Source organism: Pelodiscus sinensis, chromosome Z (genome assembly GCF_052426305.1).
Source record: "Pelodiscus sinensis isolate ZL-2025 chromosome Z, ASM5242630v1, whole genome shotgun sequence".
Classification (NCBI taxonomy): domain Eukaryota; kingdom Metazoa; phylum Chordata; order Testudines; family Trionychidae; genus Pelodiscus; species Pelodiscus sinensis.
The window spans coordinates 3290808-3314722 of NC_143085.1; the positions used below are offsets into that span (position 1 = coordinate 3290808).

The 23915-nt window shown below is 48.4% G+C and overlaps 1 protein-coding gene and 1 long non-coding RNA gene across 4 annotated transcripts in view; one reads left to right on the forward strand and one right to left on the reverse strand.

Annotated features, from left to right (window-relative positions):
- On the reverse strand, positions 1 to 13998 carry LOC142818456 (uncharacterized). The gene is made up of 3 exons (XR_012895928.2): positions 13572 to 13998; positions 12315 to 12432; positions 1 to 250 (listed from the first exon to the last, which is right to left on the reverse strand). It is a non-coding gene; the product is annotated as an uncharacterized LOC142818456 (long non-coding RNA).
- The window catches only part of LOC102444551 (solute carrier family 2, facilitated glucose transporter member 11), a 24364-nt gene continuing 7497 nt past the window's right edge, over positions 7049 to 23915 (forward strand). The window contains exons 1-8 of one of the 3 annotated variants that reach the window (XM_014577110.4): positions 7049 to 7187; positions 11646 to 11744; positions 12844 to 13004; positions 14562 to 14686; positions 15849 to 15978; positions 19297 to 19445; positions 20897 to 21084; positions 22690 to 22800. In XM_014577110.4, coding sequence (XP_014432596.1) covers positions 7167 to 7187; positions 11646 to 11744; positions 12844 to 13004; positions 14562 to 14686; positions 15849 to 15978; positions 19297 to 19445; positions 20897 to 21084; positions 22690 to 22800 — 984 coding nt within the window. In that variant the 5' untranslated portion in view covers positions 7049 to 7166. Of the gene's footprint in view, positions 7188 to 8306; positions 8657 to 11645; positions 11745 to 12843; positions 13005 to 14561; positions 14687 to 15848; positions 15979 to 19296; positions 19446 to 20896; positions 21085 to 22689; positions 22801 to 23915 lie in introns of those variants that run through there. The other 2 variants (XM_075897939.2, XM_089775201.1) reach the window with 2 other exon arrangements.

Sequence of the window (23915 nt, forward strand, 5' to 3'; positions counted from 1 at the left end):
GGGAGGGGGTGGGGCTGGAAGCCAGCCAGAGTTTAATAGGGAACTTTTCTAATGCTGTGGTTATTCAGTGAAATGGATGTTCTGGTTTCACTTGGCTTGGATGAGATGACCCCACAGCTGCACAGACACTCTCAGAGGTTATAAGGACTTCTCCTGAGGGAGAGAACATGGGACTGTCTCCTTCACGTTATCTTTTCCAGATAATACATCTCTTGGGGAAGAACCAGCGTGATGCTCCAAACCTCAGAGGCTGAAAAAAAAAAGAGAACAAAGGAAATGGAGAGAGACCTTTTCATCACCCAAGGATTAGTGAAATCAGGCGTCTGGCTGGTGTTCGGAATAAGAGAACACTGAACAGGAGTTTAATGTTTTCTTCCTGAGCTTTCTAACACCCAGATTAGTGTTTTACTGTGATGAATGTCACATGGCCTAGAAAGCAGACTAGTCCCTGCCTTCCAGAGCTAGTGTTGACAGGCGAGCTGAGAACTGCACTCGGGGCTGTGTGCAGGTTCACGGGTCCAATGGCGACAGGGGAGATTGGTGCTCCACAGCTAGGTTTCTTGAGAGCGTTAGGGGAAGGATGAAAGGTTTTTTATTAATCTGTGTCCCAGGAAACTCCCACTCAACTATATTGTACCCATCGCTCTCAGTTGCTCCAGACCAGAGATGCCAACTTTGTGATTTTCCCCAGGGGCGCTAGACCCCTGCTTTGCTCTGGCTCCACCTCCAGACAACTCCCCCCCCCCACACACACAACCCCTGGAGGGGCTGCTGGTGGGTGAGAGGTGGGGGGTGGGCAGGGAGAGGTAGGAGCTGGTGGAGGGGTTGCCAGTGGGTGAGAAGTGGGGGGGTGGGCAGGGAGAGGTAGGAGCTGGTGGAGGGGTTGGCAGTGGGTGAGAGGTGGGGAGGTGGGCAGGGAGAGGTAGGAGCTGGTGGAGGGGCTGCTGGTGGGTGAGAGGTGGGGGGGTGGGCAGGGAGAGGTAGGAGCTGGTGGAGGGGCTGCTGGTGGGTGAGAGGTGGGGGGGTGGGCAGGGAGAGGTAGGAGCTGGTGGAGGGGCTGCTGGTGGGTGAGAGGTGGGGGGGTGGGCAGGGAGAGGTAGGAGCTGGTGGAGGGGCTGCTGGTGGGTGAGAGGTGGGGGGGTGGGCAGGGAGAGGTAGGAGCTGGTGGAGGGACTGCTGGTGGGTGCTAAGCACCCACTAATTTTCCCGCATGTGTGCTCCAGCCCCCAGGGCACCTAGGGAATGGACTCCTGTGTGGCAGACTGCGTGGTAGAGGGAGCACTGGGAATTGCATGGGGCAGCAAGAAAGACTGTATTGTATCGGCAAAGAGTGACAAGTATCCAACCGAGGCATCACTGTCCTCAGCACAGCCGCTTGACCACGCTACAAAGAGAGACAGCAGAGCTGCAATCCCTTCCGCAGTTTAATACCATCGAATGGGGCCTGAATAAGGACTGAGATTGGTCATCTCACTACAAAAGAAGTTTTCCCTCTTTTGCTAGTCACACTTCCCCATCAGCTTCTGTGAGCCAGCCACTTCCACCCTTCCTGAACTGGCCTCTCTACCATTGGCCCTACACGCAGGTTGACCACTAAACCCCCAAGAAATCAGCGTCTAATTCATTGCGTTGATGCACAGTTCCCCCGTGGAGCTCGTTAAGAAGATCACATCACATGGGGGGGGAACGTTATTCTGTACTTTCTCCCTATCCAGCTGCATGTTTGCTTCAAGATGTTGCTCTTGATCTGTGAAGCTATGACTGGTCTAGCCTACCCTGCCAGGATAGCTAGGATAATTAGGGACCCTGTGACAGACTGTCTGGAAGGGGATGCTCTTGTAATGTATCCCAATCATAGACCTACAGGTGGCTAAGAATTGACCTCCTGTAAGACAGCAAGAAAATCAATCACATCCAGGATAACAACTAAAATGAGGATGGGAATGGAAAGTTCAGGTTCTATTTTTTAAAAATACATGTTGTGACTTCTGCTGAGCTCTGTAGCACCTATATTCTACAGCAATGGCCATTCTAGATGCTTTCAGCTACAGGCTGGTTTTATTATTCAGTGTGTGGAACTTTGTTCTTATTCTGCCATCTAGCGGTGAAAGCTTTGTGCTGTATTCAGTAGAACACCTCTCTCAACACAATGGATAGTCCTGTGGCACCTTGGGCCCGGTCTACACTAGGATCTTAGTCCGAAATACCCCCCTCCCCATTCGAATTTGTAAGTGGAGCATCCATACTACCAAGCCCGTTATTCTGGAATAAAGGGCCACAGAATTCGAACTCTGACCTGCTTTTCATGAGGAGTAATGCTAATTCCGAACTTGCAAGACCAAAATAATACTAGCGCAGATGCTCCAGTGCTACTAACTTATTGGCCTCCAGGACTATGTCTACACTAGGAAACCATTTGAAATTGCTAAATTCTCTCTCTCTCTTTCTCTCTTTTATGGAACCCAGAAATTTCTTTTGCGGTAAAAATGACATTTAAAATTGTAATATTTTCCCCACCATGACGCAGTGTTTAATGGATGCTTTAGAATTGGTTTTTGAGTACCTAAATGCCAGGTGCCTCACAAACAAGCCAGAGTATCTGCCAAAATAAAAACGACATATGGTGTTGTTCTGATCTCACTTGGACAAGATGGAGAAGAGGCGCAGCAGAAGGGTGACAACAGTCAGATCTCAGGGTGACTCAGGAAGGCAGCGAACTATCATCTTGAGAGTTACTTCAGAGTTTAAAAATAACTTTTTGTTGAATATGTTTCTTACCCTTTTCACGGCTTGCTGGCTTCAAGGCTGAGAGGAGGTTTTAGCAGAGAGGTGAATGAGGTAAGTTTGTGCAGCAGTGATAACTTCTCCCTGTGCCCTCAGACCTACGACATCTGTGTCTTTATCACTGCCTGGGTAAAGCTGTGGTGGGGAGGGGTGGCTTACAGCTGCAAAAGGCTTCTGGTCATGCAGGACCATAGTTGCTACCAGAGACTCCTCTAAGCAGTAGCAAACACGGCTGCTCTGTGCATGTCCTTAGCCATGCGGTACCAAGGATAGCAGCTGTGTTCTCACCAACACATTGTGACAGCCACCAGGAGCCCCAGGCAAGGTGTGGGGGGGGGAGGGCAGCTCTGTGCCCCCAGGAGGGGAAGAGAGGGGCTCGGGCCCTCCCCACCCCCTGCCCTCAAAGCCATGTGGCACTCTGGTGACAATTTAAAGAGCCCTGGGCCCCTCTGGATGAGCCTCTTTGCCTGCTCCCCCGTTGGCAGGCTGACTGCGGCAGTGAACATGGATGCTGGCAGCAGGGTTGGGAGCTTTCTGTCCCACACTCAACTTTCATCCCATGCGGGGCCAGGACGGGGCCAGTCACCCTGGCCTCCGAGCAGGGTGTGTGCATGGAAGGACTCTGGCCTGGCCAGGCAGTTTGTGCACACTAACCCCATCACACGGGGGAAGCTGTGAGAGCCAGCCCCTGCCTCTTACTCCAGTCCACACGGCAACCTCCACTAGCACTTAAGGAAGAGAGGAGCGTGATCCTCCTCCGCTGTCTGACCGCGTACCCCAGAGAGCGGGGGGAGAGGCCAGCCCTGCCTGCTTTTCCATTCCATGCGACTCAGCCCTGCTAGGCCACCCCCAGCTGAACAGTCCTGGGCATTGGGGGCAGAGGGAGCCAGGCCCACGCCTGCAATTCCACACTCATTCCATCGTCAGCGAGTCCCAGGGGACTTTAATTAGCTGGAGATCTAATGCCGTCTGTAATTCTTTTACATGCTATGGGGCCATTGGGGGCGGGGAAGGGAGAACAAGTCAGGTATTTTTATATTGGATATCATAACAGGAAATCTTATTCCGAGAGTGTCAGCCTTCTTTTAAACCTCCTCTGCTCTTGGCCCTAGTGACATCTTTTGTGGCAGTGAGTTCCACAGGCTAATCACAGACCAGGGGGAAACATATTTCCTTGGATCAGCTTTAAATGTGCTGCCTTTCAATTCAATTGGTTGCCCTTTTGCTCTCTTAGTCTGATAAAGGGGGAGCTGGAGCAGCCAGCTGAGCTGTGCTGTCAGTGTTTGTGAGTTTATCATATACCACTTCTTCCTCACAGCCTCTCAGCACTAACTAGTCTTGGACTTTTTACTCTTGCCTTAGATAATGTCATTAATCTCTTACGATGAGCCATAAAACTAAAGTCCAGCGCACCCACCCCTAGATGTCTCCCGGCATTTTCTGCAAGAGGGCTAGTCCTGTTGGGACAGAGCTAACTTGCCATTAGAGCATTTCTGGTGGCTGAACATGGCTAAGCAGCCTCTCCCGTATGGTACCTGCTGCTGACCGCTCGTCTGGCTCTTTTTTCACAACTCAGCCCATCCCTTTAGGGATACTAAACTGTTCAAAAAGTCTCGTGCAAGACCTGTCTGCCACATCTTCAAGGCTCAGCTGCAGCCCCAAACTCGGAGTAATAGTCCTTGCAATGAACCCACCAGCTGTTCTGGGTTCTATCCCATCATCCCTGTATTGACCATGCACTAGATTTTTCCTGGACCTTTTCCTATCTCGAGGCTCTTTATGCTACTTCCCCACAACCCATGACAAGTACCACTTCTCCTGATTAACTGCATCCCTATAGCCTGCCTCAGGCAAATTCCTTCCTTCCCAGGTCTTCCCTGAGCTTTTTCAGTGCTTTTATGAAAACCTGCCTCCAGCTCTTCTCCAGCTGGGCTTGATCACGCCTCATGTTTGCCTCTCTCTCCTTGTGCAAGCAAGTGGGCTAATTGGCCATTCCGGCCCAACAAACCTTTGCTAAGGTGCGGAGAGCTCTCATCCCCCGTTTTATGTCTGTGAGCCAGGTAGGAAATCACAGCATAATATCTACCTCCCTAAATTACTCTGGTTTCAAATTAACATGAGCTCCTTCGGCTCATATCCAAAACAGTTGCCTTATGGTACTAAGATGCTGTATCCCGCACTTGAAGTAGCCGTACTTCAGTGGTTAATTACAGGGTCCCTCTATAGTTTGTACAGTAGTTAAAAGAGCTTTGGGAACCTTCTGGATGATATATGCTAAATGCCCCCGTTATACAGAAATGTCAGATAAATACGAAGTAGCAGCTCTGCTATTACTGTTGATTGTAACTTCAAGAGCCTGGTCCTCTCACAGGAGAAGAGCAGCTCTGCCATTGCTATTGCTACTACAGCTGCCTTATTGTCTTCTGGTACCCAGATGGGAAAATGCAGCCATTTCCGGAGTCATAAAAACTGCTGTTTAAACCAGAACTACTGGCTGATACGTCCCAGTTACTGCATCCTAATTTAATGGTGTGTAACCAATGCTGTCAGAAAGCAGAGTGCAAAACACACGACCCTGGTGAAAAATAAGCCAAAGAGGAGGATGAAAGGTCACATGAGGGAAGCAGACCATTGAAGTGCAGAGTTCCTTGAAGTCAAACTGTCTCTGCTAGTTAGAAGGTAGCTTGAGCATGTCTCTTTTTTTTCCTTCACAGCTATACAACCATTTAATTTTTTAACCATAACTCAGCTGTGTTTTATGACTCAAAATAGAAAAAGGATTGTGCCCTGAGGGTGTATTGCAAAGTAGGTCTCTTCCCCAAGTCCATTCAATTTCAGACGTATGCTCCCTCTCCCCTTTGTTGCACACAGAATGTTAGGCCAAGAGTGAAGTGGATATATTTGGTTTCATCTCATTCCTTGCTTGACATTTTTCTGTAAAGCAAAAAACACCACGCTCTATGACATTTCTCAGAAGAGAGCCACGACTGAAATACACACCGCCACATTTTCTGGAGGAAGTTTCCACAAAATTAGCCTGTTGGATGTAACCACAAAAAGGAATTAAATATAGATATTTTACATGCTACACTTGCCCTTCCCCATCAGTGCCTGCCACACCGCCTGCCTGTGCAAGGATTATTTGCAGCATGAGGTTTCCAACATTGATGGAATTTATGATGTGTTTTAAAATACACTGCTAATCTGAAAAGTGTGTAAGTGAAAATGGCACCTTCTGAGTCATCAAATATACCTTTTGTATATTTAATGTCACGCATGCCATGTTAGTGACAAAACAAAGATTTTACTAGTTTTTAGTGCCACTGACTCTGTTGCATCGATAAAGCTGTAAGAGAGTGAGCGGGATTCCATTTCTTCCTGTGTATTAAATAAGGGCCCGCATCTATACTTTATACCTCTCCTGTGCAAATCCAGGAGCAACAGTTAGGTTATGCAGATGTCACTGAGGCATAATTTCATTACAGTAGGGTTGCATACGAGTCACTAAGGGCCTAAATGGGCTTTCATTACTGGTATTCATTTGAGGGGGGAATTAACTCAGCTTTTCTTTGAAATACCAAGGTGAGTTTGCACAGCTGGCAAAACGATGTTTTGCCTCCAATCTGAGCACATGGAATAGTGACATTAATTCAAGTAATACATATGGAAGCCCATTGTATTATTTTTACTGAATCACTTTTCAAAGTAGAAACATGCTTTATGTAAAAGAGGCAGCAGTGCAGTGCCAGAGATGTTGCCCTGAGACCTTTGTGTAGATGAAAAAGTGAAGATTTGGTAGAGGAGCTAGCCTCTCCCCTGTTCCACGGTTTGTTAAATTGCATAGCAAGTGATTTAGCATTCTTATTCACAAACCACTGATAGCCTTCTCAATGTTGCATGAGACTATTTCTGACCACAGAAGCTTACAGAAGACGGATGTACCATCTCTTGCTAAATACAGTAGCAGTGCCACATTCAAACTTGCACAAATGACAGAGCTCTGAAAAGTTCTTTAATAAACCCCACTTGGGCAGGAAAGGATGCAAATTTCAAAGGCCTTCTATCCCCCTGACAGGAAGACAAATCTGAAGAAATCTGGGATGTATGCATAAAAATGAAACTACCTCAGTGAACATCAGGCTATTATATGTTTTGATTAAAAACCAACTAACCAACCAGCCTTTCATCTATGATCATGCAACCCCTTTTTGATAAGCAGTTGGCAAGACACCTGCCAAGTCAAGTGTCAGTAACTCAATCTAATGGATGACTAAATACACGCATTCCTGCATTGAAGATTTAAATAATCCTCTACAATTCTTCCCAAAGTGCAAGAGACACTTTCACCGGAAAAAGAGAGACACAAAGCTTACCAGCGAAGAATGAACAAACTGCAGAGACTGGTACTATTTCATATTTTACTATTATTATTTGCTGATTTATGTAGCAACTTCTGCAAGTACCAAAGTACTTTAAAGAAAAAACGGATTAACTGAGGAGGCCATAACTGACTACTCAAAACAAATAGAGAAAGAACTGGCCAACGTTAGCATTGACAGCCCTGTCTTTGCACTGGCCATGGAGAAGAATATTCAGCATAGGCAGCATATTCACTACTTTGGGAAGTTACACTTCATCTCATGGTGTAGCCAACCCTCTGGCTAAACTGGGAGTTGTTTTGATGGGTTCTGAAAGGAGAGCCCTACAATTTTACTCAGATTAGGGAAATGCAGGTCCTGTGGAGGAGAGAAAAGAGGAGACACAATGTGGAATAAAGAAACTGATTTTGAAAAGAAAGCTCTGGAGATAATCAATCTCCAAGATTATCCGAATTTGTGATTTAAGAATCCCCTCTTTATCAGGCATGGCAAAGGCTTATTTTCACCTATTCACATATTGCAAATGAAGGGTAAAGGGAAAATTGATGGGGGGAAAGTAAGAAAGCTTCACACACAGATTCTGATTGCTTGTTATTGTGCACGTATAATAGGGTAAGTACTCTGAAGTCAATGGAGTCCCTATGGGTTTGTAGTGATGTAACTGGGATAAAAATCTAGCCCCTTACACCTTTCTGAGAATGTAGGACTTTGCTCAATAGCAACAATGTAATAATGAATTAAGGCAACACAAGCTACTGACAATTGGACAGACGTTTCCCACAGAGATTACAGTACTTTAGACTGTTTTATATTAGAATTTGATTTGAAGGTATTGAAGGACAAGAATTTTCCAATAACATTTATGGGGGAACGGAGCGACCAAATCTCCCCTATCTGAGTAGCCGATTGGAGTTTCACCTTTAGTTTTAATAAAGCCAAAGTGTCCCATGGGAGTCTGGCCATCTCGCACCCCACTCAGGGACAAAGCGAGGCTGTCTCTTCCTTAGCATCACTCGCATCTCCCGCCAGCTTCACTGGTGGGAGAAATGGCGAGAGGCCCTTGTGCGGAGGCTGGCCCGCTCCGTCTCTGACACGCCGCGGTGTCTCTGCAGCCTGGCGGCGGGGGGGGGGGGGCGGAGCTCTCTCCCCAAAGGCACAAGGGGCTCCCCAAAGCTGCAGCGCGTCTCCGCAGCGGCGCAGGGCTCCCCGAGGGGCGCAGCCCCCCAGCCAGACATCCTGCCGGCTGGGCATGGGCGCCGGGGCCGGGCCGGTGCGGACGCGCCGAGGCTGCGGGGAGCGGCGCGGGCCGGGTTCCTCCGCCCGGGGGCTGCCGGCGCTAGGGCAGCGCAGCGGGCGGGGGAGGAGCCGCGGGGAGCCCGGCCCGAGCCGCCCTGCAGGAGCCGGCACCAGCCTCCCGGCCCGGCCCGCACCGCGCCCGCATGGAGGAGGAGCAGGAGGAGGAAGAGGGGCTGAGCCACGGAGCACAGGCCCAGGTGACAGGGCGCCTCTGCCCCCGCATCCCCCCCCCGCACCCTGCAGCCCCCCAACAGCCCCCCAGCATCCCCCGCACCCTGCCCCCGCATCCTCCCCCCCGCACCCTGCCCCCGCAGCCCCCCAGCATCCACCCTGCCCCCGCATCCTCCCCCCGCCCCGCATCCTCCCCCCCGCACCCTGCCCCCGCATCCTCCCCCCACGCACCCTGCCCCCGCAGCCCCCCAGCATCCACCCTGCCCCCGCATCCTCCCCCCGCCCCGCATCCTCCCTCCCCCGCACCCTGCCCCCGCATCCTCCCAGCATCCTCCCAGCATCTCCCTCGCCCCGCATCCTCCCTCCCCCGCACCCTGTCCCCGCACCCCCCAGCATCTTCCCAGCGCCCTGCCCCCGCATCCCCCACACCCTGCCCCCGCATCTCCCCAGCATCCTCCCCCGGCCGCGCCCCCGCACCCTGCCCCCGCATTCCCTCCCCAGCATCCTCCCACCGCCCCACATCCTCCCCCCACCCTGCCCCCGCATCCTCCCCCCAGCATCCTTCCCCCACCCTGCCCCTGCATCCCCCGCACCCTGCCCCCGCAACCCCCCGCATCCCCTCCCCAGCATCCTCCCCCCACCATGCCCCCGCATTCCCTCCCCAGCATCCTCCCACCGCCCCGCATCCTCCCCCACCCTGCCCCCGCATCCTCTCCCCAGCATCCTCCCCCCACCCTGCCCCTGCATCCCCCCCGCATCCTCTCCCCAGCATCCTCCCCCCACCCTGCCCCCGCATCCCCCCCGCATCCTCCCCCCAGCATCCTTCCCCCACCCTGCCCCCGCATCCCCCGCACCCTGCCCCCGCATCCCCCCGCATCCCCTCCCCAGCATCCTCCCCCCACCATGCCCCCGCATTCCCTCCCCAGCATCCTCCCACCGCCCCACATCCTCCCCCCACCCTGCCCCCGCATCCTCCCCCAGCATCCTTCCCCCACCCTGCCCCCGCATCCCCCGCACCCTGCCCCCGCATCCCCCCGCATCCCCTCCCCAGCATCCTCCCCCCACCATGCCCCCGCATTCCCTCCCCAGCATCCTCCCACCGCCCCACATCCTCCCCCCACCCTGCCCCCGCATCCTCCCCCCAGCATCCTTCCCCCACCCTGCCCCCGCATCCCCCGCACCCTGCCCCCGCATCCCCCCGCATCCCCTCCCCAGCATCCTCCCCCCACCATGCCCCCGCATTCCCTCCCCAGCATCCTCCCACCGCCCCGCATCCTCCCCCCACCCTGCCCCCGCATCCTCTCCCCAGCATCCTCCCCCCACCCTGCCCCTGCATCCCCCCCGCATCCTCTCCCCAGCATCCTCCCCCCACCCTGCCCCCGCATCCCCCCCGCATCCTCTCCCCAGCATCCTCCCCCCACCCTGCCCCCGCATTCCCTCCCCAGCATCCTCCCACCGTCTCGCATCCTCCCCCCACTCTGCCCCCACCCCCTCCCCAACATCCTCCCCCCGCATCCTCCTCCCTGCCCTGCCTCGCATCCCCCCCGCCCCGTATCCTCTGCCCGCCCCCGCATCTCCCCCCGCCCTGCCCCCGCATCCCTCTGCGCAGCGCCTGGCTTGGTGCCCTGGGCCCACCCGCCTCTCGCCCGCCTCTCCGCCACTCTCACTCCCCAGGGTCTTGGCCCCTGCTGGCTGCTGCCCCTCCCTGCTGTTCCCTGCGCCAGCGCTGGCTGCTGCCCCTCCTGCCCGCCTGCCTTTTCGGTGCTGAGCCCCGCTACTGGGGCTGCCCCAGGCACGTTACAGCCTGGGGGGGATGGACTCCCAGACAACGAGTCCTCTGCCTCTGGTGCCATTTCCCCCAGAGGAGCACAGAGCACCCCCCACCCGACACCTGATCGGATTCTTCCTGCCTAGGCAGCATCTCCGGCACTGACCCCCCAGCATAGGCAGGGGAAGCCCTGCACCAAGGAACACTGCTGAAGGGAGGAGACAGATTTAAAACAGCAGTAACTGAGAAGTGGGGAGGGAAAGGCACAGAGAAACAGACAAGTACAAAGCTGTACCAATAAAGGGGGGTGGGACTGGGACAATGTTTATAGTTGTGGGTGCTGAGAGCCCTTGGACTAAGCCTTGTATATAATAGAAAACACTTCAAGCTAAGAGAGGTGGTAGCACCCCAAGGTCTAGCACCTCTGCATAGACCTGGCCACAGCAAATATGAAAAACAGATGGAGGAGACCTTCCCCAAATACAGAATTGCAGATTGTAAACTAGGAGGAGAATGCATAGTGGAAACCTAGAGAATAACTGTCTAAGGGGAGAGATTGAAACAGCATTCATCTCTGCAATGTACAAAATATGGAGCCATGCAACAAGACACATCCTCAAATTATCAGAACAAAAAAGAAAGGACTTTTCATAAAAATGGAGAGAAACTTTGTGCTTGATTCTAGATAAAGGAAAGAGATGTCAGAAAAAATAGCATCCCACCAAATCAGAAATTCACAATATTTGCAAAGGGCCATGGAACAAAATCACAGTGTCCTATGGAGCCCCTATCTGATGGAAACATTTGTCTTCAGATGGATATTGTGACTCTGTTTTAAACTTTGGCAGTACTTATCTAATACATCTGTAATATCAGGGAAGACTTTTATTGGTGGCATCTCAGCATGCGTATGCGATATTTCCAGACTGCTGAACTGACTTTTAGAAATACATTAAATATTAAACTTTGAGCATTCTTAGCATTGCTGCCAAGAACCAGCCTTGAATTCACTTATGACAATTACTTCTTAAAATATTTTGAGGCACCTTAAAATGTGGAGTCTGCTAGTGGGATTATTTTGTCTTTGGAACCTTTCATTTTCAGTACTGTATCCTCTGTCCTCATTCAAACCTTCCAGACACATTATTGGGCCAACTTCCCGTTTACCCATGTTACATTTTAGCAGAGGAAAACTATCATCATTTCCCGACCTTTTAATGTATTTATTATATTTGGGTTTCCCTCAGCTTCAAGGCAAGGTCCTCATTCTTACAATATGCGCTGCTGGGATTGGAGGGACTTTCCAATATGGCTACAACATCTCTATCATCAATGCTCCAACTACAGTAAGTGCACTACTGGTTTTTGCAGTCATCTCCTGAGATGGTGAATCTTGTGAGGTCTAAACTCCGTAGTCCTTGCAGGGATCCTCAATATCCACCAGCCTTGGAAAAAACAGGCATATGTTGCCAAAAACCTTCAGCCAGCTACTACTGAAGCTGGAAAGTAAAGGAAGGATTTGCGTCCTTTGCATAATTAATAATTTAGCTCTTGCATCATAAGAACATAAGAACAGCTCATACTGGGTCAGACCAAAGGTCCATCCAGCCTAGTATCCTGTCTGCCGACCATGGCCAATAACAGATGCCCCAGTGGGAGTGATTACAACAGGTAATCCTCACGTGATCCCTCCCCTGTCACCCATATGCTAGCAGTGTTACAGCTAAGACTCAGAGGAGGTTATTATGAGCACAGATTTGCCAGTCAGAATCTTTTGCAAGTAGTCAGAGCTTTAGCAAATATAATTCTCAAACTTTCCAGTCTAGAAAACCATTTTTACAAGTTAGATCCATTTGTCTTACCTTATACAATAGTATTTTTTAAAACAGTCTACAAAACATATGACAACAACTTACCTGATTCCCTGCTGGCTAGCTCCCTGGCCCTGGGGACTCTGTGGTCACTGCGATGTTCTGTGTGCTCTCTACTAAATGTTCTAATGGATCTGGAACTTGGTGGTATGTTTTGGGGGCCCTGAAATGACCGGGAGAGAAAGGTTAGTTTAAAATGAGTTATGTAGGGAGCATCCCCTTTATTTTGCTATTGGGAGCAATCAGTGTGTAGTGTCCAATCATGCACTCTTCAGAATCAAACTTCCTTACTGAATTCAGGATTGGGCTCATTAAACACCTTTAGAACTTTTTTTTTTAAATATACAAGATAATTTCCCTTTGTAAAGGCAATGTGTCTACTACAGCTTCTTGGCAACTAAGATAAGGGGATGACAAAAACACAGCATTGGAACTGAATGCTTTCTTCATGCTGAGCGTGGCACTCATGACCATGTGTAAATAAGACTAACGCAAAGAAAGCCATTGCTATTTCTCAGCCATCACTATTTTTGCATCCCTATCCAGTGAAGTGACTCTTCTTCTTCGTTTACAGTACATCCAGGCATTTATAAATGAAACGTGGCTGGAGCGCACAGGTGCGTCCCTGGAGAGTGGTGTGATATTGCTGGTGTGGTCTTTCATTGTCTCTATCTATTCTCTGGGGGGACTCACTGGAGCTCTCATTGCAGGCCCCATGGCGATCAAGCTGGGAAGGTAAGAGGCTTCTGGACCTTGAACGTGGTAGATGATTGTTCATTCATGTAATGCCTGTGCCACATTGGGATGTTAAACTAGCAAGAGCCCAACTCCAAATTACCCAACTTGACTGGAAGCCGTGGAATTCATTCTTAATCTAAGAAAATAAACCTTTAAAGGGAACTACCTTGCATGGTAGCATTTCACTCCTCATCATCCAGTGGAGCACAGTCCTGCACCACCGAAAAACAGTCTAGGTCTGGCTTTCTGCTCAACCAGGATAACACAACATGCTGCAGGAAAGTGTGCTGTCTGCACCTAAGTTGTTGTCACAGTGAAAGTAGGAGGGATACACAGAATTAATGGGGAATGGGAACTGGTAGGAATGCTGCACAAAAGTTGCATCACCTTCTTAGTCAGGGATCAGGTCAATGAAGGTTTGTTGTTGTTGTTTTGGCTTCTCACTTGTGTGTGGCCCCAGCCCTAAAAGGGTTCCCTGCCCCTGGCTTACAGTGTGTGTGATTATCCACCGAGTCTTCCAACCTGTGTTTGGGAGCATATACAAAAAAGTCTGTTTTTTCTTACCTTCAAATTTCACACGTGGTAATGGAACCTCCCACTCTCTCTGGAGAAACAATGCTTTTTATTGTGCAACCGCAGAAGGGACCGGTACGCTGGCCTCTCTGTCCAACTCCAGAACTTCCTTTAGCAAGGTGTGCCAATGCTGTGCTTTTGGTAGAAACTGCAGCTCCCCCTTATGGAAAGAAGGGACCCGTTTTACCATTTCAGTAGGTCATCAAGGTCCAAAGCATGGGGCTGTCTTCCAGAGCTCACCCTGTTCCTCGGGGAGGGGTGTACATCCTGATGTTTTGATTCTTCTGTTGCATTAAAAAACAGATTTTGTTAAGTGCAAATGCAGGAGCAATGAATCAGCCTGGTTCTCCGACTCTGGTCCTGCAGGCATCTGTTGTCTTAGTTCACAGTGGACAGGATTCCACTCTTTGTAGTGTGCAATACAGATGACATCTTATCTGCCAAGGTCAAGCTCAATTTTCATAGCTGGACACTTAAGTTAGCGAGCTCCAGTGGGCCATGTAGGCACCAGAAAAGGGTATTGGGGCTGTAAGGCTACATCTACACTGCAGTGCTATTTTGGGATACTTCTGGTATCCCGAAATAGCTATTCCTCATCCTTTGAGCGTAACCGTTATTTTGAAATATAACGGGCTTGCTATTCCGACATCCCTGTAAACTGCATTTCATGAGGAGTAAGGGACATTTTGGAATAGTGATTTATTTTGAAATAAGTGCTGTGTAGACAACGCCAAATTCTGAAACCAACTATTTTGAAATTGACTCGAAATAAGAAACGCAATTTGCCTAGCTCAAATTGTGTCGCTTATTTCAAACTTCAAGTGCAGTCTATCCACATCCTAAGTGCCCCTCTGAACATGCAAGAGTAGAATAGGCCCCCTGAGTTAAACTTTCAGTTGTAGGAAATTGCACTGCATGAGACTCAGGTCACCAGCCCTGGTGAACGCTGATCCTTCAATCCTGTTTCTGTTCTCTCTGAAGGAAGACGTCCTTGCTGCTGAATAATGCGTTTGTGATCATAGCTGCAATCTTGTCGGGATTCAGCCAGATGGCCAAATCCTTCGAAATGATCATGCTTGGCAGATTTTTTACTGGAATCAATGCTGGTATGGAACAGTGATACTAGGATAATGAGGGCTGTAAAAACACCAATACAAATGTATGTGGCATTATGTATATGATCCCTGGTGCTGTATTTGGCATTGAACTCAGGACCCCTTCAAGGCCCCTTCTAGGCTCTATATCATACAAAATATTCAGAACAGAATAATGCCAGGAATTTTCCATCCATGTGCGGAATAAATGTTTATGTGCACTAAAGGCATGTGTGAATGTGCACCACCAGTAGAAACCACAAACCAGCTGTGGGTTCTCTGCTAATTATTAAATATGCTTGATCTCATACTAGCCCCTTAAAAAAAGGGGGGATGGTTTTGTGGTTAGGCCACTGCTAATCAGCTGGGTGGCATTTTAATCTTTCCTGAGCAGCTGCACAAGCGCACAGCTTGCAGGGAGCAGGGAATGCTGGGAGGGACTTACTGCAGTAGCTTATGTTGTGGTGTGTAGGTTGAACTATGCTGGGAATCTTCCCCACAGCTTACCCACATTTAGGCTCCATTATAGCCCCAGTCTCTGCCTATGCAAAATAAATTCCATATACACATTCCCGCACGTTGCCGGTGAAAACATCCCCGTGGCACGTGAACAGTTTTAGCATCTACTCAACGCCAATGAAAAACGTGCTCCTGCAAACCCGTCTGAAAAGCTTTTGTGTCTACAAATTCCAAATGGGCTTGTACCAGGGTTAGAACGTTTAAAGAGTGTGCAGCCTTTTGCATCTGCATAATACACAGATATGAGCCTATGCAGTTTTGCATGACTCACCTGGAAGCCATTTAGACGTGTGGCAGAAAATGTATCCCTTACCTGCCTCTAGCCAGTATTATTAGTCATTCACCCGCAGGGCACTAAAAATGGGAAATACTGTTGTAGCTTTAATAATGATAATCTATGTAGCCTTCTTTGAAAAATGTAAAGTTGCTTTTTGTTAGCCTATAGTCCTTGCAAACACATTAATGTATATTTAGCAAAATCACAGTGAATTAGTGGCAATAGAAATATATTGGTGTAAATAATAGTCAGTGCAAGCAGCAGTTTGTGTAACAAGCAGAGAGATTACAGCTAACTACCTCATCTAAGGGCTCTTTGAATTTTTTTATGTACATTTTGAGAGTCTAAGCTGAGGTCAGTGTTTGTCTCCTTATACAGGGGTGAGCATGAACATTCAGCCCATGTACCTGGGGGAAAGTGCCCCCAAGAAGCTCCGAGGAGCAGTGACTTTGACTTCTGCGTCATTTACTGCCCTGGGGTTGGTGCTAGGCCAAGTGGTTGGCATCAGGTAAGGTGCACCATGGTTAATATGATTGCCACTATGCTTTGGTGCTCAGCCGGATCCATGTGTACACTGCTATGGCAGCTGCACAGATAAATGGGCAGAAAGGTGCAAAAAGACGGTTTGCTGCTGCTTTCAAACAGGGAGGGAGGGAGCAGACGAATGCATTATGGGACATTGACAATGTGTACCCAGAGCCATTGCTGCACAGTTTTGGTTCCAGCATGCACTAGGACCATAACCCAGGAAGTAAAGGGGCGCAGGCACCGTGGAATAGCTACCCACAATGAACGGCTCTCAAAGATGGCCATAGCCACCTACTGAGGGCATGCTACTTCAAACTGCATCGAATTCTTGCACACACAGGGGACATGCACCTTTGACTTTACAAAGTTGGGTGCTAAAAAATCAACCTTAATACATTCGACTTTATCGCTCAGTGTAGACAAGCCCTGGGTGTAAGTGAGTGTGCTGTTTTCACTTACTCGCTATTCAACGGATGTACAAACGAGCGTAACTTGCATGAATTTGGGATTCTGTGGACCAAATTCTGCAGGGACATTGACTTCAGTAGGAAACATGCCTTTGTACCTCAAGGCTGAAGTTGGCTTTGTGTGCTAGGGGAGAAGATGTATGTGAGTATGTGGGGCAAGACTTTTGTGTTAGTGCTACAACCTCACCACTGCCCCTCTTGGTGCAAAAGCTGCTTTTTTATCGCACTCGTTGATGACCAAAGTGGTACAGTGACTACCCTCGCTCTTTTGGGATGCTGTCCGTTAGTGGTACTGAAAGCACCTCACACCTAGACTATGTCTACACTGCAGGCTTCTTGCACAAGAACTTTTTGTGGAAGAGATCTTCTGCAAAACGTTCTTGCACAAGAGCACATCCACACTGCCATGTGCTTTTGCGCAAGAAAGCGTCCACACTACCATGGACGCTCTTGCGCAAGAAAGCTCTGATACGAATGGCCATCAAAGCACCTGTGCTTTTTGTGATAGGGGTTTCTTGCACAAGCAACCCCTGTTGTCCATCCACATGTGCCTTTTTGCATAAGAGCTCTTGTGCAAAAAGATTTATTCCTCATAAAAAGAGGAATAACTCTTGCACAAAAATCCCTGTCTTCTGACGATCTACTGTACTTTTTCTTGCACAAGAATGTGCTTGTAGTGTGGATGCGCCGTGAGTTTTTGCACAAAAACAGCTGGTTTTGTGCAAAAACTCTGCAATGTAGACATGGCCCTAGTGTGTAACTTGTACCACATTTATGCCATTTTAGCCCAGAAACATCTACAGGAGTTGCACTTTTTTATTCCAGCTTGCATTTTGCCTTGTGTCTAAAGAGGCTCTGCATGTTTTAGAAAGGGCCTCGTGAATTTAGTGAGCTTGAAAACCTGCTGCTCTGTCAATCCCAAAATAGATGCAGAGCTGCAGTGCTCCTGGCTCAGCCCTGTACATGACACTCTACACTGCTTACTTTGATCAGCCAGTCCCGAAGTAGCAATAGAATTTCCCTGTTGCGCGTGACAGTCACTGGCTGGATAGAGTCCTTCCAAGAGGTGCAGAAAAGACAGCAAAGTGTGCACTGTGCCCGGAGGAAAATGCATATGGGTGAAACCTTAAGAGGAGAATGAAAACCCCTCAGTACCAGAATGACTGCAGCAGTGTATCCACAGCCCAGAAAGAGAGACGGCGTCTGCTCTATACCGGTCCTTACCACCACGTCACTAAGCCAGGCCAGCGATGGGCAGCCAAGGCTAGTGAATGGTCCGTCTTCATCTCTGTGAGCTGCAAGACTGATGTTGGTCACGTGCACTAAGCATGACCCAAGAATAAGATTAAGTACACAGCACACTGAATCGTTCACAACAAGCAGCAATGCTTTAATCATTCACATATTAATGGAACTGTCATCCACTTTACATAATAATAATAATAATAATAATAAAGGAATATTTGCACTTACTTTACAATACATAGTATTCAGCGTGGCTTCTGGTTGGATCTGTCCTCCCCAAGTTAGGAGGAAGGGATGTGCAGATGCTTCACAATTCAGCACTGACCTTTCCATCCATTATATCCATGCCCAGCACCTTCCCTGCCTCCTCTCCCTCGCATGTCCTGTCCCTGCTGCTCCCCCTCCCTCTGAGCACTTCTGGAGTGCCATCAATCCGCTGACCCATGGTGTTTGAGCTCTGAAAGGGGCGGGAGGAACGGGGATGAGGTGCCAATCAGCCGGCTCACAGTGCTCTGGAAGTGCTGAGAGGGAAGGGTAGGTAAATGCGGGGCCCTCAGTGCACGAGAGTCATGGGGAAAGGGATCGGGGGGTACGTGGGCCGCACATGGAACTCCAATGAGCTGCATGAGGCTCACGGTAGCAGGTTGCCCACCACACTTTCTAAAAGTGCATTCTGCCTCCCCTTGTGCCAAAAATGCTCAGGGGGGGCCATAGTCTGGAATTGACTCCCCCAGACTCTTCTGTTCCTTAATATCTCACTTACCCATCTCACCCTCTGAGCCAAGTCCTTCTCCCAATGAGGAGACGTGTTAATCACACCCCATCTGTCCAGGTTGATAGGGCTGCCTTGTCTTCTTTTCAGAACGGCTGTCCAATACACAAAAGCAGCAGGGCGGCCTGTAGTTTTGGTGCGTAGGCGGGTGGGGAGGTTTGGTGTAACTCACTGCCCGTCCGCCTACCCCACACCACTGTGTGAGTTTTGGTGCCCCTGACTGTGACCCAAAAGCCTATTCAAGTGGGTTGTGTCTACACTGGCATCCCTTTCCGGAAAAGGGATGCTAATGAGACACTTTGGAATTGCAAATTCCGCGGGGGATTTAAATATTTCCATTTACATGGCTGCCGCTTTTTTCCGGCACGGGGTTTTGCCGGAGAAAAGGGCCAGTCTAGACGGGATCTTGCGGAAAATAAACCCTTTTCCGGAAGATCCCTTATTCCTACTTGAAAGGAAGTAATGTAGACACAGCCATGGAGTTCTCTAACCCATTGGCTGGGACAACCTTGCAGCCCACTAAGATGAAGGAGGTCACTCATGCAGCCCAGTCACTAGCCTTGGTTGCCTCTGGCTACTCTAACCCTTCATTCTGTGGCTGCCATTTTATGCCTCTGGCCTGCTCTCCTGTCGTCTCTCAGCACCGAGCCCACCTGCAGGCAGCGTAGAGAGCGAGAGCAGGGCTGACGGTCAAACCCAGCTCTCCCACAGCATGTGGTGCTGCCATCCGTTCGCCCAGCCAGCTCACAGCTCTGTGTTCTGCCTTCTGAAATGTATGATTGATTGAACTTATCTATGTGTTATTTTTCTTCAGAGAACTATTAGGCGGGGAGGAGAGTTGGCCTCTTCTTTTAGCCAGCAATGTGGTGCCCGGACTGATCCAGTTGATGACTCTGCCATGGGTACCAGAAAGCCCCAGATACCTCTTGATTGACCGAGGTGACAAGGAGTCCTGCATCTGTGGTGAGTGCCAAGTGGTCGTGTTAATGTCTGATGCAGGAGGTAAGATTTGTGGATGGTGCAAATGAGCTGATGATCGTTTTATTGCACAAGTCACATAGCTTAGTCCAGCCTATTTAGCCTGGAGCAAGCAGCATGAACCCTACGGTTTTTCAATATTCCGTCTTGTGGTGCTACTGGCCTCCCGTAATGGTTACCAGATGCTTGTGCCCAGGCAATGTCTATGCCACTTTCTGCGGGACATTTAAGGGGACAGTTTTCAAAAATAGCGGCCCATGTTCTTTGTGCATAAAATGTGCACACAAAAGTGCAGCCTCAGCTGCATTTGCACTTGGATACTGCAAGGTAGGCAGCCACCTCACCATTTGCACATACAGTTGTAATAGTTGTACATGCAAACAAGTGTGCATTTGTACCCAGCCTCCACTGTTTCAGAATTGCCCTCAGTTATGCTGTACGGTATGTTACTGTAAGTGTCATGCAAAGAGCAGGCAGGATAAATATGTGATTATATCTTTCTTCCAAACTAAAGTGCAGTTTACATGATGACTGTTTTTCTTTAACTTGTTAAGGTATTTATTTGTTGCTGCAAATGACTTTTTCACTACATATAGTGACTCTAAAGTGTATTATCATGTAACCTGCTCTCTGTTTAAGGATACCTAGATAACTTCATATGTAGCCTGTAACTATGATGTAAAATAAAGGTTAGATAAAGATTTCAGTGGCCAAATATGAATCTATCTCATATAAAGAAATTTGTAATATACAGATCTCCATATGTGGACCAAGCTGGAATTAAACATGCGCTATGCGCCAAAAAAATCTTCACTCCTTCAGGGTACATCTACACAGCAATATTATTTCAAAATAACTTAGTCCATGTCTACACAGCAAGCAGTTATTTCGAAATAATGTTGAAATACTATCAAACTGGAGGACTTATTACTCTGACTCCTGTAACCCTCACTGTACGAGGAGTAAGGGAAGTTGGAGGAAGAGCACACTATTTCGAAATAAGTGCTGTGTGGACGATTCCGATTTTGAAATAAGCTACGCAATTGACGTAGCTGATTTTGTGTAGCTTATTTTGAGTTAATCCCTGCTCTGTAGACGTGCCCTTAGATTCACTGGAGAGCTACCAAAGTGTAAAATTATGAGAGCCATAAGCATGGTTGCTGAAATTGCAAATGGTTAGAAATGCTATCTGCTAGGAAAGTGCCATGGATTTTGTCACGTCTTTTCCCTCAAAGTCTTTCTGATAGCTTCATCATGCAGAGCACATCTTGCCTTCCCTGCTTGTCAAAGAGGATTTCTCATTTCATGAAGTCCTACCACTACGCTGCTCTCTATGGCTGTCTCTTGCCACCCAATCTCTCACTCCCACAAGGAGATGAATGGATGAAGTTAAAGCACTTTCATACAGCAGATAAACCCCATCTTTTCCCTGACAGCCTTGCAGAAGCTGAGAGGTAGCGATGACCTGAGCAGCGAGCTGGAGGAAATGCTAGCAGAACAGGCTGCTATCAAAGGCCAGAGGGCAAAAAGGCCATGGGAGCTGTTCCAGAACCCAGCTGTGAGATGGCAGCTAATAAGTATCATCGTGCTGAGCAGCGCCATGCAGCTCTGTGGAAACGACTCGGTGAGCATGAGAGCCTCCATGTCATCAGCAGGCGTTGGGTATAAGCCAGCGATGCAAGGAAGACTTGTCACAGTTTGGGGAAATGGAGGCCCAGAACCTCCCTCTGTTCTGGAGGGGTGGGGGCAAGTTAGCCACTTTCCTTGTGGAGTTTCTCTCCGGAGAGCAACGTGAGCCTACCCACGCAGGAGAAATGGGTGTCGAGAACTGAAATAAAAGCAGGGGAAATGGTGGCTTAAAAAGAGAGGCAGGTATAAAGGTAAGGTCAGGTCCTTGCTCAGTGGATCTTTCGCCATCCACTCAAGGGCACGAAAGGGTGGACAAGGAGAGACCAGATGGAGATGCCCAAGAAACTAGAAAACAGGAATGCGTGAATGTAAATGCATTTGCAGAAATATGTGCATAATGGTCTTCTGAGATATCACAAATTGAGGAGTGGCACGGAGTGCCTGACATTGCTCAGGAGTGGCCTGTGATGGGGGCTAATTTAGCTACAACTAATCAGGAAAGAGATTTTGGAGTCATTGTGGATAGTTCTCTGAAGACGTCCACTCAGTGTGCAGCGGCAGTCAAAAAAGCAAATAGACTGTTAGGAGTCATTAAAAAAGGGATAGAGAATATCTTATTGCCCTTATATAAATCCATGGGATACCCACATCTGGAATACTGCGTACAGATGCGGTCACCTTATCTCAAAAAAGATACACTGGCATTAGAAAAAGTTCAGAGAAGGGCAACTAAAATGATTAGGGGTTTGGAATGGATCCCATATGAGGAGAGGTTAAAGAGACTGGGACTTTTCCGCTTGGAAAAGAGGAGACTGAGGGGGGATATGATAGAGGTCTATAAAATCATGAGTGGTGTGGAGAAAGTGAAAAAGGAAAAGTATATATAAGTATAATATAAGAACTAGAGGACACCAAATGAAACTAATGGGCAGCAGGCTTAAAACAAATAAAAGGACGTTCTTCTTCACACAGCGCTTAGTCAATGTGTGGAACTCCTTGCCTGAGGACGTTGTGAAGACTAGAATGATAACAGAGTTTACAAGAGAACTAGATAGATTCATGGAGGTCAGGTCCATAAATGGCTATTAGCCAGGATGGGTAGGAATGGTGTCCCCAGCCTCTGTTTGTCAGAGGATGGAGATGGATGGAAGGAGAGAGATGGCTTGGTCATTACCTGTTCGATTCACTCCCTCTGGGGCATCTGGCACTGGCCACTGTCGGCAGACAGGACACTGGGCTGGATGGACCTTTGGTGTGACCCAGTACGGCCATTCTTATGATCTTATTTGCCAGACCCTGGTACATTGGGCACAATGGAAGGGTCATTTTTGTTCTAGGGGAGAGATCTGTACTCTCTTTGCCTGCGCTGTTGGAATACCATTGGAGTTCGTTCATGGATCGCTTTTGCAATTGTGCAGATTGTATATGGACACGGTGGAGAAGCAGTGTGAACACCAGCACAAGTAGCCAGTTCTCGGGGTGACAGTGTTACTCTCCAGAGTGGGAGGGGGAACAAGGTGTCTGAAGGGGTGGGACTGGCAGTGGTTTGCGATGCCAAGACAGCGTCTCTGACAGTTCACTCTCTTTCTCTCCTTCCTAGATGTATTTTTATGCTTCCTATGTGTTCCAAGAGGCTGGAATTCCATATGATAAAATCCAATATGTCATTATCGGCACTGGGTGCTGCGAATTGATCACAGCTGTTACTTGTGTAAGAATCTCTAATGCATTTTGCTTGTGAGTAAACTCCGCTGTTGGACAAAGGCAACTTTCATATCTACAAGAGCTTTCTTCCCACAGAAGCACTTTACAGATTATTCATACTGCAATCACTAAATCTGCCCTTGTGCATTTTCGAGTGTTATGACATTGGCATATTTTTATTAAAAGTGCTGTGTTTTGATAAGGTGTTTACTAGAAAAGAGTTGAGTTTGAAAGTGTTTGAGTGGACACCAGCAACGATTTTTGTTTGTGAATTTGACAGTATTGGAGGGTATCAAGTTCTTCTGTATCCTTAGTCTCTGAATACCAGCTTCTCCAATTCTACATACATATTTAAAATATCAAGGAGTCTTGTGGCACTTTCAAGACTAACAGATTTATTTGGTCGTAAGCTTTCATGGACCAAAATCCTCTTAATCAGATACAGGTTTTTACCCACAAACGTTTATGGCCGAATGAATTTGCTAGTCTTTAAGGTGCCACAGGGACTCCTCATTGTTTTTGTGGATACAAACTAACCCTTCTAAGACTTGTCAAATCTTTAAAACATGCCTGGAGCCAGAGTAATTGTTTGTTCTGACAGTTGCTGTGGCCTGTTAGGGTGCATCTACACAGCAGTGTTGTTTTGGAATAGCAATGCAAGCATCTACACCGTCATTCCGTTATTTTGAAATAATTTTGAAATAACAGACAGGTTATTCCAATTCCTGTAACCCTCATTCCACGAGGAATAAGGCCTCTTCTGAAATAGCTGTTTTGGAATAGCAATAGTGTGGATGCTCCACTGCTACTATTCGAAATAGCTCCTGTCCAGACTTCGTATTCGATCCAGCCATACTGATACTGTGCATTGTGGTCAGTTTTCTTTCCCGTAACATAGACACAAAGAGAGAAAATAAATAGCCAGAGACACAGACCCTTTGTCGCTTTGGCTTGCTACTTTGGAGTCAAAAATTTCTCTTAATTTCCCATGATCTTGTGGCAACTCACATTTCTCTTCTGGATGCTCTCAAAGTATTACTTCATTCCCTTGGCCTGCAATCTTGGGGCAGCACACAGCCTGAGAGAGTCTCTGCAAGAGCTTGAACTTTTTGCTCCAATACT